Genomic DNA, 13252 nt, shown 5'->3' on the forward strand with positions numbered 1-13252 from the left:
CGCAGGACAACCAAATTCGGGTTAAACTTTAGCCAAAACGAGGCGTAGTTTAACAGAAAAACACAAATAAACTCCCACAGGGAACAAAAAACCTTCCTCACAGGGAACTCGGAACTTCTTCACAAGTAACTCACAGGGAGAAAAAAAACCACCAGCAAACTAACAAACAAAGCTCACAAGTTCGCAAGTTCGTTAACAAAACGAACTTGCAATAAACAACTCGCAGCCCCGCTCTTTAACCTCTCCTCCTGATGAGCTGACGAGCTGCAGGTTTGGCTCACAGCGCGACTCCACTGTCTGCCAGCGCGCGCCGGCTCATGCTCGTCGCCACGCCGACTCCGCTGGACAGACCTACTCCAGTCTGGGTCTGTGATGTCACAGTATGCTGCAAATCTGAACCATGAAGAATTATCTGTCCTAAACTGTCCCAAAGTGACAAGATTGCGTTATGTTTGAGTTGGTAGTTACATCAAACATCCAAATGATTACTCTTAAACACATTGTCTCCCCCTCTGTAAGATGCCTTTAACATATCCCATCCATCCTTGTTGTAACTTTGTGTCTCTAATACCTGCAGGTCTGTTTCACATCTGAAGAGCTGACTGTTTTTTTGTTCTTTAGTTTTTTTTACAAGAAACAACACATTTTGACATTTTCTCTGCTTTGTTTCAGAGCCCTTCATGAGGAATGGCCGCCCCCCCACCTCCCACAGCATGCATTCCTTCCTGCACCAGTACACTGGCTCCTTTAAGAAGCCGCCGCTGCGCCGGCCCCACAGTGTCATCGGCGGCACCCTCGGGTCCTTCATGGCCATGCCACGCAACGGCAGCCGCCTGGGTGAGACGCACGCGCTTTCACGAGCAAAACACATGCACGGGTGGAAGGAAGCGAGTCGTAGGAGAGCAGATGGCGTCCGGGAACAGAGAGGAAGCGTGTCATGATCCTGAGATTCCCCCTCCTCCTTCCTCACATATGCACAGAGTGACGCGGCGTCATGCCCGTGGGCCAGCCTGGGCTTGTGCTGTGGGAATCACACAAACGTGACGCAGTTTCATGCATAAGCTGACCAGCACAATCGAACCGTAGAGAGAGTCTCATCCTGGAGGATGAAGGAGAGACCAGGCAGTGATTCAGAGTAGAAGCAACAGATTTGGGGGTCGGGACAACCCAGGGGGGGACGAGATGATTCACAGGATACACAAGCTCAGTGTTATGGGTGTTAAAACTGATTAGTCATGTTTAGCCACGCAATAATTGAGTAACCGAAAAAGTAGCAGGAAATATGAACCCAGAGAGCTGTTCTAAATGCAAATTGCGTTTTATTGAATTGAAGTAATACTTTAATAAACAATTTTCTTTGCGAAGAACAGAGCTTCATTCTCACTAGTCCCCTGTTGATGTGAAGTCTACACACACTTTTGAAACTGCAGTTCTTTAAAAGTATAAATGTCAGCAGACACGTCGCATGTTCAAGGGCATGAAAAACAAGGAATGAAATATTATAAATATGAAAACTAGTGTTGTCCATTTTCAAAACATCAGTATCGGCCAAAAAAGTATCGGGACATACCTAGTTATTAATGTTTTTAATATATATATTAAATCGTTTTATATATCGTTGCATTTAATGTGGTGGCCGGAAGTGACGAAGTAAGCGAAACTAACATGGTTTACATGTTTGAATTGTGAAATGTTATATATGTTCATGTTGCATTAAGCTGCTGCTATTCATTTCATTCATTCATTCATTCATTCATTATCTTACCCGCTTTATCCCTTGCGGGGTCACGGGGGTCTGCTGGAGCCTATCCCAGCTCATTTCAGGTGAGAGGCAGGGGTTACACCCTGGACAGGTCACCAGTCCATCGCAGGGCCACAAATAGACACACAAACCATGCTCTTACACCTTACACCTACGGGCAATTTTTAGAATCATCAATTAACCTAATATGCATGTTTTTGGACTGTGGGAGGAAGCCGGAGTACCCGGAGAAAACCCACGCAAGCACGGGGAGAACATGCAAACTCCACACAGAAAGGCCCCTGCCGGGCCTGGGAGTCGAACCGGGGACCTTCTTGCTGTGAGGCTACAGTGCTAACCACTAAGCCACCGTGCTGCCCTATATATTCATATATATATTCATTTCATGCCATTCAGAATGTTGCACTAAGGTTAAGCCAAAAAGTATTTTAATTTTTTTGTGTTTGTGAGTTTGACTGGATGTCATTCAACTACCTCTTTTGAAGTTAAATTAATTAATTTTTGTTATTGCACTATAAAAAGTATCGGAAATGTATCTGGAGCCAAAAAAAGGGATTGCATCGGGAAAAATCGGGATCAGCAGATACTCAAACTCAATTGATCGGGATCGGGAGCTAAAAAATCCTGATCGGGACGACCCTAATTTTCATAAGGGTGTGTGCTAACTGCGTTTGTATCAGTCAGCACTACACTTATTTTTTACGTGCCAGTGATTTCACCTGGTTTTTAACATCCTTTCTTGCTCTCCTCTTCACTCCTGCTAAAAACCTCCTCCTCAGCTCTTCTGGGCTTCACCTGGCCTCGGTGGGCCTTTTTAAAAGCTCAATAAGCTGCTCCCATATGTAAACAACTTTCACGATTACTCAGATGTCGTAAAGTGACAGAATTACCAGGAGAAAGTCCCTTGAGCTCTTTGTAATCCAAAATGGCAAAGATGATGTCTCAAAAATCAGCTTCTTTAATAGGAAAACCCGCTCTCAAGGTGTTTCAAATTAAGACCCAACCTACATAGAGCTACTGCATGTTGTCACCGTACCGGGGCAGCTGGGGTGAATAAAGCGGAAGTAAACCCTGGACGGGGTTCAGACTTGTAATTTTGAGGCAGACACCCCCAGTCCACACCTCTACCTGAGAAACTAGGGGGAATGAAGCCTCTGCACTCAAAATGTCTCTGCTGCAGTGGACGTGCCGCCTCAGGCTCAGATGATGCCAGTGTTTGCTGGCGTGTTGATTCAAAGCTTTCCTTAAGACCCCAGTATCTCAAAACCAGCTGCAGGGATTGCCACAAAACACTGTTGATCCGTTAAGGATGAGGCCCGGTGGCGGAATATCTCAGCATCTATGTGGGGGATTGTTTCAGAATATGTTGCAGGCGTTCACACTGTGTGAGGACTTTGGTCATCAACCGGCTCTTATCTTACAGGGGACCTATTATGAAAAACAGGTTTTCTCTTGCTTTAACATATATAAAGTGGTCTCCCCTCAGCCTGCCAACTCAGAGAAGGAGGAAAGCAACCAAATTCTGCAGTATCTGTTCAGCCGCCTGGATGATCTATCATTCTATCCAGTGTGATGTGGATCTACAAGCCGTTCAGATTCTGTTCCCTTTCGTTACGTAACGAAAATGCAAACCACGCTCACAACTAACACCGTGTCCTAACTGCATGAGCGTCCGACTATCGCGTAGCACTGCGTGACATCGGACGCTATCTGTCCATCTCCCTCCAGCCAGCTGCCACTTTGAGGTTTTTGTAGTGAAATGAGGAGGAATCATAGAGATAACTTCTCATTTCAACTAACTGGATCAGCCGTTCCTCATCCGTGACCGTTTCCTACAGCGCTTTCAACCGGCTTTCAACACGAGCAACAGGAAGAGAATAGAAGCAGGGCGACAAATGTTCAGCTCAAAACGGCACGCTGTGCAGCGCTGCGTCGCTCGCTCGCTCGCATCGCATGCAGTTAGGACACGGGAACTCCGCCGGCCGGAGCTTCCGCCATATTTTCGTAGCGATGTATCACGTCATTCAGGCAGCCAATCAGCACAGAGGCTCATTATCATAGCCCCGCCCACTCAGAATCCTGCATAGATAATGAGGTTAGAGAATGGGAAGATAAAGACATGGATCAGAGGCTGAATTTCTAGACATTCAAGGCCTGTTTAAAATAGGTATTAGATGCCATAATAGGTCCACTTTAAATCTACTTGAGGTTTGTTTAAGCTACCAGACATTGATGTCTTTTAGGATGAACAGGAATAACTGATAACTTTCTGGTAGCAGCATCATCAGGTTCAGTTCTTTCATTTATGAGCATTAGTAACATTAGTAATAACCTGTTTTTGTCAGTGATGATCCTTACAAAATAAGGGCAGTGATTGTGTGGAAATACTTTTGTATATCAGGCTATTTGCGTTGTCATGCCCACACCAGACTGATGTTGCCATAAAGCTCAAACAAACAAGCTTAACAGATTTTATTTCACAGGCCAGGCTGTATCAACCAGCATCCCCGCAAACGACGGCGGTTCAACATTGCTTTTGGTGCTTCTCAAGTGTATATTTTTTGTAGACATGAGCATTCAGGGACCCATCGACCCTCAATCTGCACCCTGTCCCAGATAGAGAGAGCCGGATCTAAAACAGGACAGTTAAGTAGGGCGTTTATGTACCATGTGAAGGGAACGGAAAGATGAATCATTACAACTGTTTAGAAAACTGTAGTTGTAGAGGACTGAAAGTATAATTTAGACACATTTCGTAAAGTAATGACATGGGGATTTAGTCGTCTAGGGTTTTTGGAAATAAGGAATATATGAGGTAAGTAAAGAGAAGTCTAAAAGCTAAGAGGAAAACGATTCGGGTGGAAAATCTGAGAACAGCTTCTGAGATTTGAAGAGGGAATTGGGCCTGGGTGCTGGAAGGAGGGAAAGGAATGATGAAAGTGTAAATATTATTCAGTCAGGAAGGATTTTGGCAAGTTGAGGGAAGATGTAAGATATCTGGAGATTTTGGAAAGGTATGTAGAAGTAGGAGTTTGTTTTTAAAAAAAATAAAAGAAAGTAGGACAGATTAGATCATCCGGAGAAGCATCATATGATCTGGAGAAGTGGGTTGCAGCAGTCGAGGTGTTAAATGTGGCAGAAGAGGGAAGGAGGGGTCGTTTGGACATTTTCAAACAGAAGAGCTCTTAAAGAGGAAAAGTGGGGCGAGAAAGTTGCATACAAGGAGCCTTTCAAGGCATGAAGTAGGTTAGGAAGTGGATAGGGAGGCTGTTGTGGAAGAGAAATCCTTCTAATAATAATTATTAAATAATGAAAAACAATTGTATCTTTAAGGCTTCTACTATCTCTGTAGGTGTCTTTCTTGCAATCAGAAATGCTTTCAGCGATTCATCCTAACCCTCAGTGATAAACTGTCCGCCAGTGAGAAGATGAATCAGACAGAAATCATTCACAAACACTTATTCAGCTCCTCACTTGATTCTGACGCGTCATCTGGACATTTAACTTCCTAAGGAGCGCATACCACCAGGAAATAAATGACTCTGTTTGTGCTTGAGAGCACTTCGGGGTGTTTAAAGACGCTACCAACACAAGAACTCTGACGTTACTAATACTTTCACTTGTGTCTGTTGCTGCCCAGGTCTGAAAATACTCAGTGAGCCATTTCAACCTGCAGGGGACTGTGACATCACAGACTAGAGTAGAGTAGAAGCAGGACCCAATTTCACAAAATTTAGCATTTTTCTGGAGCTCAGGCGTGGGTAGCACAAAGCTGCAACTCTGATTTCAAAAGAGGCTTGAACGGGGAGGGACTGCACAGGACAAAATCCTGAAACTGCAGGGATTTACAAACACAGGTGCAACCTGACACACACACCGGACCAATAACACAAGCTTGATTTTTGTTATTGTAACACAAATCACAAAAACAGGAACCATATTACCTGTTCAACTAAAATGTTTAATGGCTTGTTTGCATGAGACTAGTTTTATTTGCAATAATTCAGAAATGACACCCCGTTTGTGTTTGAAACAGAACGTGTCCTCTGGATCTGTCTGTGTTTCACTATAATTTGCTGACATTTACCCTTCCCCTTCCAGGCTTCTGTTTGCACAACTGGGGAGAAACACATCACATTTTGACAAGTAACAAAACCTGAAAAGTTACCATAGAAACATTAAACAGAATTGCCATGAACCTTAACATTTAGCCAGATGACAATCAAAAGACAAATCTTTAATACTCACTGGACAGCCATGTCTTATTGCAGTTTAGTTTAAACAGCTTTTATACCAGAAGATGAGGAACTGCTGGTGCATCACTGCCTTCTTGTCATTTGGTAACATCCAATGGTCTGTTAAAACCTTAAAAAAAGAACAAAACATGATGTTCTGAAGCAATGAAAGTTGCACGACTCCAGTGACTTCTTGGTTGTGTTAGATTTCGTCCACTCACTTATGGATAACGTGAACCGGAGGTTGTAATGAGGGTCTTCCCTTTTGTTATTCAGTATAAATTTAAATGAGGAGTGTCTCTTCCTTCACACATGCTCTGCCAGTGTTACACAACACCAGCGCAACCTCCACATCGTAACAATGTCAACTGTGAAATTACTGATTCATTAAGATACTCCGCCTTTGCATTTTGTGAGGAGGAAACCCCAATAAAAGATAAATAAGTGGGCCAGACGCAAACATCACTGTGTCCACGCTTAATTGGAGCTAAATTACTAGTGTGTCTTGTTAGTAAATATCAACGCCAACGTTTTCATGCCAAAACAGACTGTGTCTGATGTAGAGCAACAATTAAACTGGCCTCAAGTCTGCCCAACTTTCACTTAAATATCTTAACATCTATTAGTCTTATTCTTTACATTTATCAAAGAGCAGCGTCTGTAGACGCAAAGAAGACGGAAGAAAGAAAAGGCTACACAGTAGGAAGAACAGAAGAACAGTCATCCATCTCCTCCTCCAGATGGAAACCTTGTGGCAGATTCCCATTTTTGGTTCTTTTGCTCGTCGTGTCTTCCTTCTCAACAAATGTTGTTCTCTCTGCTTTCCTTCTGCCGGTACCGTCTGTGTTCTGGGCGACGTCTTCTCGATCAGCACAGTCCGTCAAGGATAAACGGAAGAGTTACACGTCTTTAATGTTGTGTCTTCAAAACCGTAGATGGAGAGGCGGCCATGAAGAAAAGGTCCAACGTGGAACATCTTTAAATAACCGATCAAAACACGATCCGGTTCGTCACGAAGAAAATATGTACAAGCAGTTAATCTTATTCAAATGAAACCCTTGAGAAGCGTCTGTGTCGCTCTGCTCAGTGTCATCGCAGTTGATGACAGACTGCAGTTAACCACGGTTCCTCATCAAGAGTGTCTGAGTGGTTGTGGGTGGTGTGGGTGGTAGTTTTACAGTCTGTGAGGAAATGGCACAGGCTTGGGCCGGGGGTGGGGTCCGACACCCCCACAATGTAATATAAACCACAACAACAATAAAATAACAAACCATGCGAAGTAAAAGAACTTGAACTCCAACTTGGTTGAAGTTGGTGGTTTCTTTGTTCGGTGCACCGTCCTCGCAATAAAAAGCATGAGTGCACGCCTTCAGGTTTTTTTCTCCTCTATCAAAGTCACAATACTAGACACACAATCACAATGCATAAGGTGATAAGACAGACCGTTACAATTTCTCCTGTTTTTTATTTGCACACCTGTGAGTCATCCACACTTGGAGGTAAAAACAAACTGACGTAGTTAAAAATGGTTGAAGGACGCTCAATATTAGAAAAAAAACACTATTATTGTTGAAAATTGAAATGAAAATATGACTTGCAATATAAAAACAAATTGAGTTTATGGTGTTAAAGTCTTAATGTTCTGCTGGTTGATAAACCCCAGACAGTAAAGAACCGTTTTAGACACTGAAGAAGAAAACAAGATGTGTACTTTGTAGTGCAGCAACATGTTTTTATTGATATAAAAGAAAAGTCTCATAAAAATACAGTTTCTTTATCATTTTAGTTGAACATCTTCACCCTCTGACATTTTCAGAAAAGGTCATCAAATAGGGAGAAAATTTTTTTTAAATAAATAAAATTAAATATAAAGTAAATTATCGGCAATCAGAAGATTGCTAATTGAGGATATTTTTGTGTGATATTGATATTCTGATGATGCATTTTTGATATATTGGACAATAATCTGAATCTCATCAGCAAATCTATAACATGGCTGGAAAATAAAAGAATCAAGGTTTTAGAAGGAGGAGCTTCAAGATCCAGACCTCCACCCGTCTGCAGGCGGACCTGTTTAAAGGAACCCAGAACAACCCTTGGTCCATTATTAGATTGTGACGAATATAAACCTGTGTTGCAGATCAAAGCTGTGAATGGAGGGAACACAGGTTTGCATCAACATGGGGATTGATGGTGACGCTTGGAGCAGCTCACCTGCGTCACAATAAATCAATATTTCAAGCCTCTGACGAAACTCAAAAAGATTAGTCTCATTTGCTTCCGTTTAAACTAAAACCTCCTTCGATTCATGTTGTTTTAAACCCTAGCAGAACTTTACACACCCTGCCATCTAAAAATAGGCCTGGGGTTGTTTTAAGTCGATGGCGTTCTTTAGAGCCGCGCAAAAGCGGATGCTCCAAATAACTGTTGAAAAGAAAAATGGGCCAAATTCCTCTGTTACCATGTGATAAAGTTTTACAGGAAACATTTACTTGTTATTGCTACTTAAAGTGGATTTCTAAGCTCTTTAGGGGTACTTAGTATTGCTCTATTTGGCTTCATTTAGTTAAATAAATAGTTATTCTGTGTATTTTCCTAATGGTAAGACCCACTACGATCAGATTCATTTATGATTTTTAGATATAAAACATGGAATTTAGAAGAGGGGGAGTTGACTTTTGCACATGTTCTTCCACAAATTTCTGCATGTCCTTTAAAGAAAGAGATAAAGTCAGTCTGATTTATTTGGTTCTTCTTTGCCAGTGTTCCAGTAAAATGCATTTGTACATTTTAAGAGACATTTCTCTTGTTTCTCTTTTGCAGACATTGTTCATGAGAACCTGAAGATGGGCTCTGACGGCGAGAGCGACCAGGCATCGGGAACGTCTTCAGACGAGGTTCAGTCTCCGACCGGCGTCTGCCTGAGGAACAGAATCCACCGGCGGATCTCCATGGAGGTGAGAGCCCGGCGCACGCTGATGCAACGCTTGCAGCTCCTCTGCCTCATCCGACGGAGGAGGAAGAGGAGGAGGAGGAGGGGGGTGTTGGAGTGGATCATTGGCCCGCTAATGGTCTCTCCGTGTGCTGGTGTAATGACAGTGATAACAGCACCGCTCCCAGAGGACGACGGAAGAGGCCGGTCGAGAGAGGCGATGATTTTATTCGCATCTGCCTTCTCGGTTCTGCTGGGAAACAGCCGTCCTCAAAATCAAGTGGGCACTTGAACGAATGCTTAACACCGATCAGCGCCACTTATGAAATATTAGATTAACGCATCGGTGGTCTGAGTTTCCTGAGATATTTTATTCTGATCAAATTAAACCAAAGTATCTTTGTTATAAAAACATATCAAAAGGTTTTTTTCCCCCCATTTAACCTTAAAAATACGAGTGGAAGATGAATAGCTGGCTACTGTGACCTACGTGCTGCGCTGCATTCACTCCCTTTCACAATCTCAGCAGTTTAAAAGGAAAAGAAGGAAAGAAAGAGATGAAGAAACGCCTCATGATAGTCTGGGGAAGTTTTTCTGCTGATTTGTAATTTCACAGTGAACGCCGCTGCTCCGAGCAACAGTTAATCACTCGGCGCGCCGTGCACGCCAGTGGCGGCAAACCTCTGCCCTGCAAATGAAATGATGCTCAACTTCCTGCGAGTCCACCCTCACACACAGAGACGTGGGGGGGGTGGGGGGCCGAGGAGGACCGGGCCCAGCCTGGAGCCCTTCTGCCCCCTGCTGGCAGGAGAGCGTGCAGCAGAAAACACCCAGCCTGACACCGTTGAGAGAGCTGTCACCGCTCACACACCAACACCATGACCTAGTTTTCTCTCGCTCTGAACATGCAGCTCATTTAGATGCAGAAGAAAAGGTGATCATCCCTTGAACTGGTATAAACACCGCATGAACATGTCGGCGCTGCTCAGTTTCTCTCTCAAGGCACCTCCAAAAGTGTCAAAAGTGTGGTAGTTCTTCAAAGAATAACAGCAAAATAAAAACAAGACCCTGTTATGTGACTGAAAATGTAAAAATTGCTGTCAAAGATATAATATAAAACAGGGAACATTAACTGCAAAAACTCAAAATCTTACCAGGAATATTTGTTTTATTTCTAGTTAAAATGTCTCATTTTTAGTCAAAAGATCTCATTACATTTAAAACAAGTCATTACCAAAAGTACAAAAATCTGCCAGTGGGACAAGATTTATCATTACTCATTACAAGCAAATAAATCTTGTTCCACTGGCAGATTTTTCTACTTATTTTAAGTGAAAATCTACTTGAAACAGGTGAAAATTGTTGTTTTTTTCCAGTGAGTCTTGTTTTAAGTGTAATTAGATTTAATTGACTAAAAATGAGACATTTTAACTAGAAATAAGACAAATATTCTTGTTAAGATTTTGAGTTTTTGCAGTAAGGACTGTATTGTCTGTGTTACGCAGGTCACTTCATATACAAGTTAAAAATACACATTCCTTCCCTTCTCCTCTTATTTACAAGCTGTCACTTTATATTGATGCACAAAGTATTTCATGATTTTATGGTTGATATAGAGATAAAACTAGTTAATGGTCTGGAACGGACTGAGAGGAAGGACTGGGCTTAGTTTCTCTTGTAATGCTTTCAGGCACAAATCTCATTTATTTTCCAGCTGGCAGGAGACTCGTAGAGGGAACGTTTGTTCTGACAAACCTTTAAAGACCATAAAAATAACACAAGTGAACACTCAGACTCGTTTGTACTAAACTTGGCGCTTCACAGCCTCCACGCTCCTTCTCAGTTGCTGCTGCTGCCGCTCGTCTGTCTTTCCTGATCCAGTGTCTTCAAGTCTTGCAGGTCTCCATCACCCCGATGGGAATAAACAAGTGTAGATGACAGACGGACAGGTGTCTTGCAGGTCTGAAAGTCGGCCAGGGTTGTCAGATTGGGTGGACGCACATCCAGTTGGGCGACTTCTAGCTTTATTGTGGGCAAAATCTGGGCTGGTTTTGGATCAGTCGAGATCTAAGTCCAAAAACCGAAATGATTTGCCTGGGAATATAAAAATTCAGTTGAAGCAAGTCGATCAGGACAATAAGGATTCATTATTAAGATTTAAAGTTGTGATTTCTTGGTTTTGTTGCAAACTTATTTGTCTGAATGATAAACGACCCACGCAAAGACGGTGTAAAAAACCTGTAAAAGATGGGAGAAACATGTCAAGAAGCATCTACCGGTATACAGTTCTGAAAGCTTGTGGTCGTGTTGGTGTCGTACACTTCAACCTTGAGCACACTAGTCCTGCACAGACACGTTTTATGTGGGTACGTTAGTGTTTGAGTTGTGGGTTTGTGCTTGGAGGTGTTGTAGTTTGTACCCCAGCAACACTGCTGTAACAGGATAGGAGCAGCGTCGGGTCTGCAGCATCTGCCAGCTTTCAACCTTGTTTTGAAAATCAATTATCAAGACATATTTGAACACGGTCACGAACCGTCGCAACCACGTTACAACTTCTAAGTTGTGTTGTTCTGAGACTGACACCAGACCCAATGAGATCGGCAACTAGATGTCTAACTTTTCAACGTGGATGTGATTCTCCATTTATTTAGTCAATTTTGGCAGTTTTTGGACTGGAAAGCGTCAGCTGGATCTGACAACACTGAAGTTGGCCTGCTGGCCGCTTTAGTCCCATATGGACATCTCCCTAAAGTTTTTTTTTACAAAGTGATTGAAATTAAATAATCCGCTTCTGTAGACGTCACTTTTCACGGAGCGTTCCAACATTTTTATCATGGATAATTGCATCACGTACAGCGTTACTAATCAACTCAGAAATTCCCTCCTCGGTGGGAGCAGCTGGCAGTTCCTTGATTTTGTTGTCATTTCAATTTGCTGCCATGTCTTTCCCCAAATTTAACACGTTCCTGACTCTCTGATGGATTGCCGCGGTCTTATCTGTCAATGGTGGGTTGTTTAGCAGCTATGCCTGTTCGTGTTGCTGCACCAGATGCAGCATATTTTAAAGGCTTAGCATTGAGGGGTTCCAGGGTTGTTTGTCGTCCTCACTTTAATGTTTTGGTTGCCTTCAGGTAAACCGTAACAATTCCCCCATTAAACCTGCCCTCAGTCGTCCAAAAGTTGGTTTGAATCCAGGCTGCAGCCTCCTCACCACAACGATAATACACTGCAAAAACTCAAAATCTTAACAAGAATATTTGTCTTATTTCTAGTTAAAATGTCTAATTTTTTGTCAAAAAAATCTCATCACACTTAAGACACATCACTGGAAAAAACAACAATTTTCACCTGTTTCAAGTAGATTTTGCTGATCAAAAGAAAAAAGGGTAGGCACTATAAGCTACGGCTTCAGCCTACACCTTTTCGGCAAAAGAAGTGTTGATTTTTTTTTTTTCTCTTCCTTTTCATCTTGTTCTGTACAAGCCGAAATAAAGATTAAAATTCAAATTTCAAAATTCAAATTTTCACTTAAAATAAGAAGAAAAATCTGCCAGTGGAACAAGATTTTTTTGCTTGTAATGAGAAGATAAATCTTGTCCCACTGGCAGATTTTTCTACTTATTTCAAGTGAAAATTTACTTGAAACAGGTGAAAATTGTCAAATAAGTTATTTTTCTGGTAATGACTCTTGTTTTAAGTGTAATGAGATTTTTTTTTACTAAAAATTAGACATTCTAACTAGAAATAAGACAAATATTCCTGGTAAGATTTTGAGTTTTTGCAGTGTATTAAAATGAGGGTCTAGCAGTCAAGTCTTGATGCAGTTATGGTTAAATATCTTATGCGGGAAGTCACACTGCAATCATATAGCCATTCCCATCTTCTGCACGCAACTATGCGGAACATAATCAAGTTCTTTCATTAGAGCCCTCGCTTGTCGTAATGCTGGCATCTCTGAGCAACACGGCTGCAGACAAAGAGCTTCACTCATCACAGAATCTGTCACAGATTGTGTGGAGAGGCCCAACTTTAACAGAAACAGAAATAAAACAACTCCCTGTATTTTTAATCCACTCAAACATTTATTTTCTTCTGCATCCGTCCAGATTATGTAAATCCATCGCTGTCAGATTTGCTGTTATTTGATCCCAGAATAGATATTATCAGACAGTTAGAGCTGAGAACCTCTGATGTCGCGTGTGCGTCGTGAACGCGTACCGAGAGCGTGAACGTGTCTGTTTTTCTGGCCACGCACTGATTTGTGCTCAGAAATGTTGTGCTGTTCAGCCACAGTCACCGTTCAGCGAGCCAGGCTCGGCCCGA

General features: G+C 42.3%; 1 protein-coding gene across 3 annotated transcripts in view; it reads left to right on the plus strand.

Annotated features, from left to right (window-relative positions):
* The window catches only part of cdk17 (cyclin dependent kinase 17), a 59842-nt gene that overhangs the window by 32816 nt on the left and 13774 nt on the right, over positions 1–13252 (plus strand). For all 3 annotated transcript variants that reach the window (XM_061714924.1, XM_061714926.1, XM_061714925.1), the window contains 2 exons: positions 673–837; positions 8821–8954. In XM_061714924.1, the coding sequence (XP_061570908.1) occupies positions 673–837; positions 8821–8954 (299 nt within the window). The remainder of the gene's footprint in view (positions 1–672; positions 838–8820; positions 8955–13252) is intronic.

This window comes from Cololabis saira, chromosome 23, assembly GCF_033807715.1.
Source record: "Cololabis saira isolate AMF1-May2022 chromosome 23, fColSai1.1, whole genome shotgun sequence".
NCBI classification, from domain to species: domain Eukaryota; kingdom Metazoa; phylum Chordata; class Actinopteri; order Beloniformes; family Belonidae; genus Cololabis; species Cololabis saira.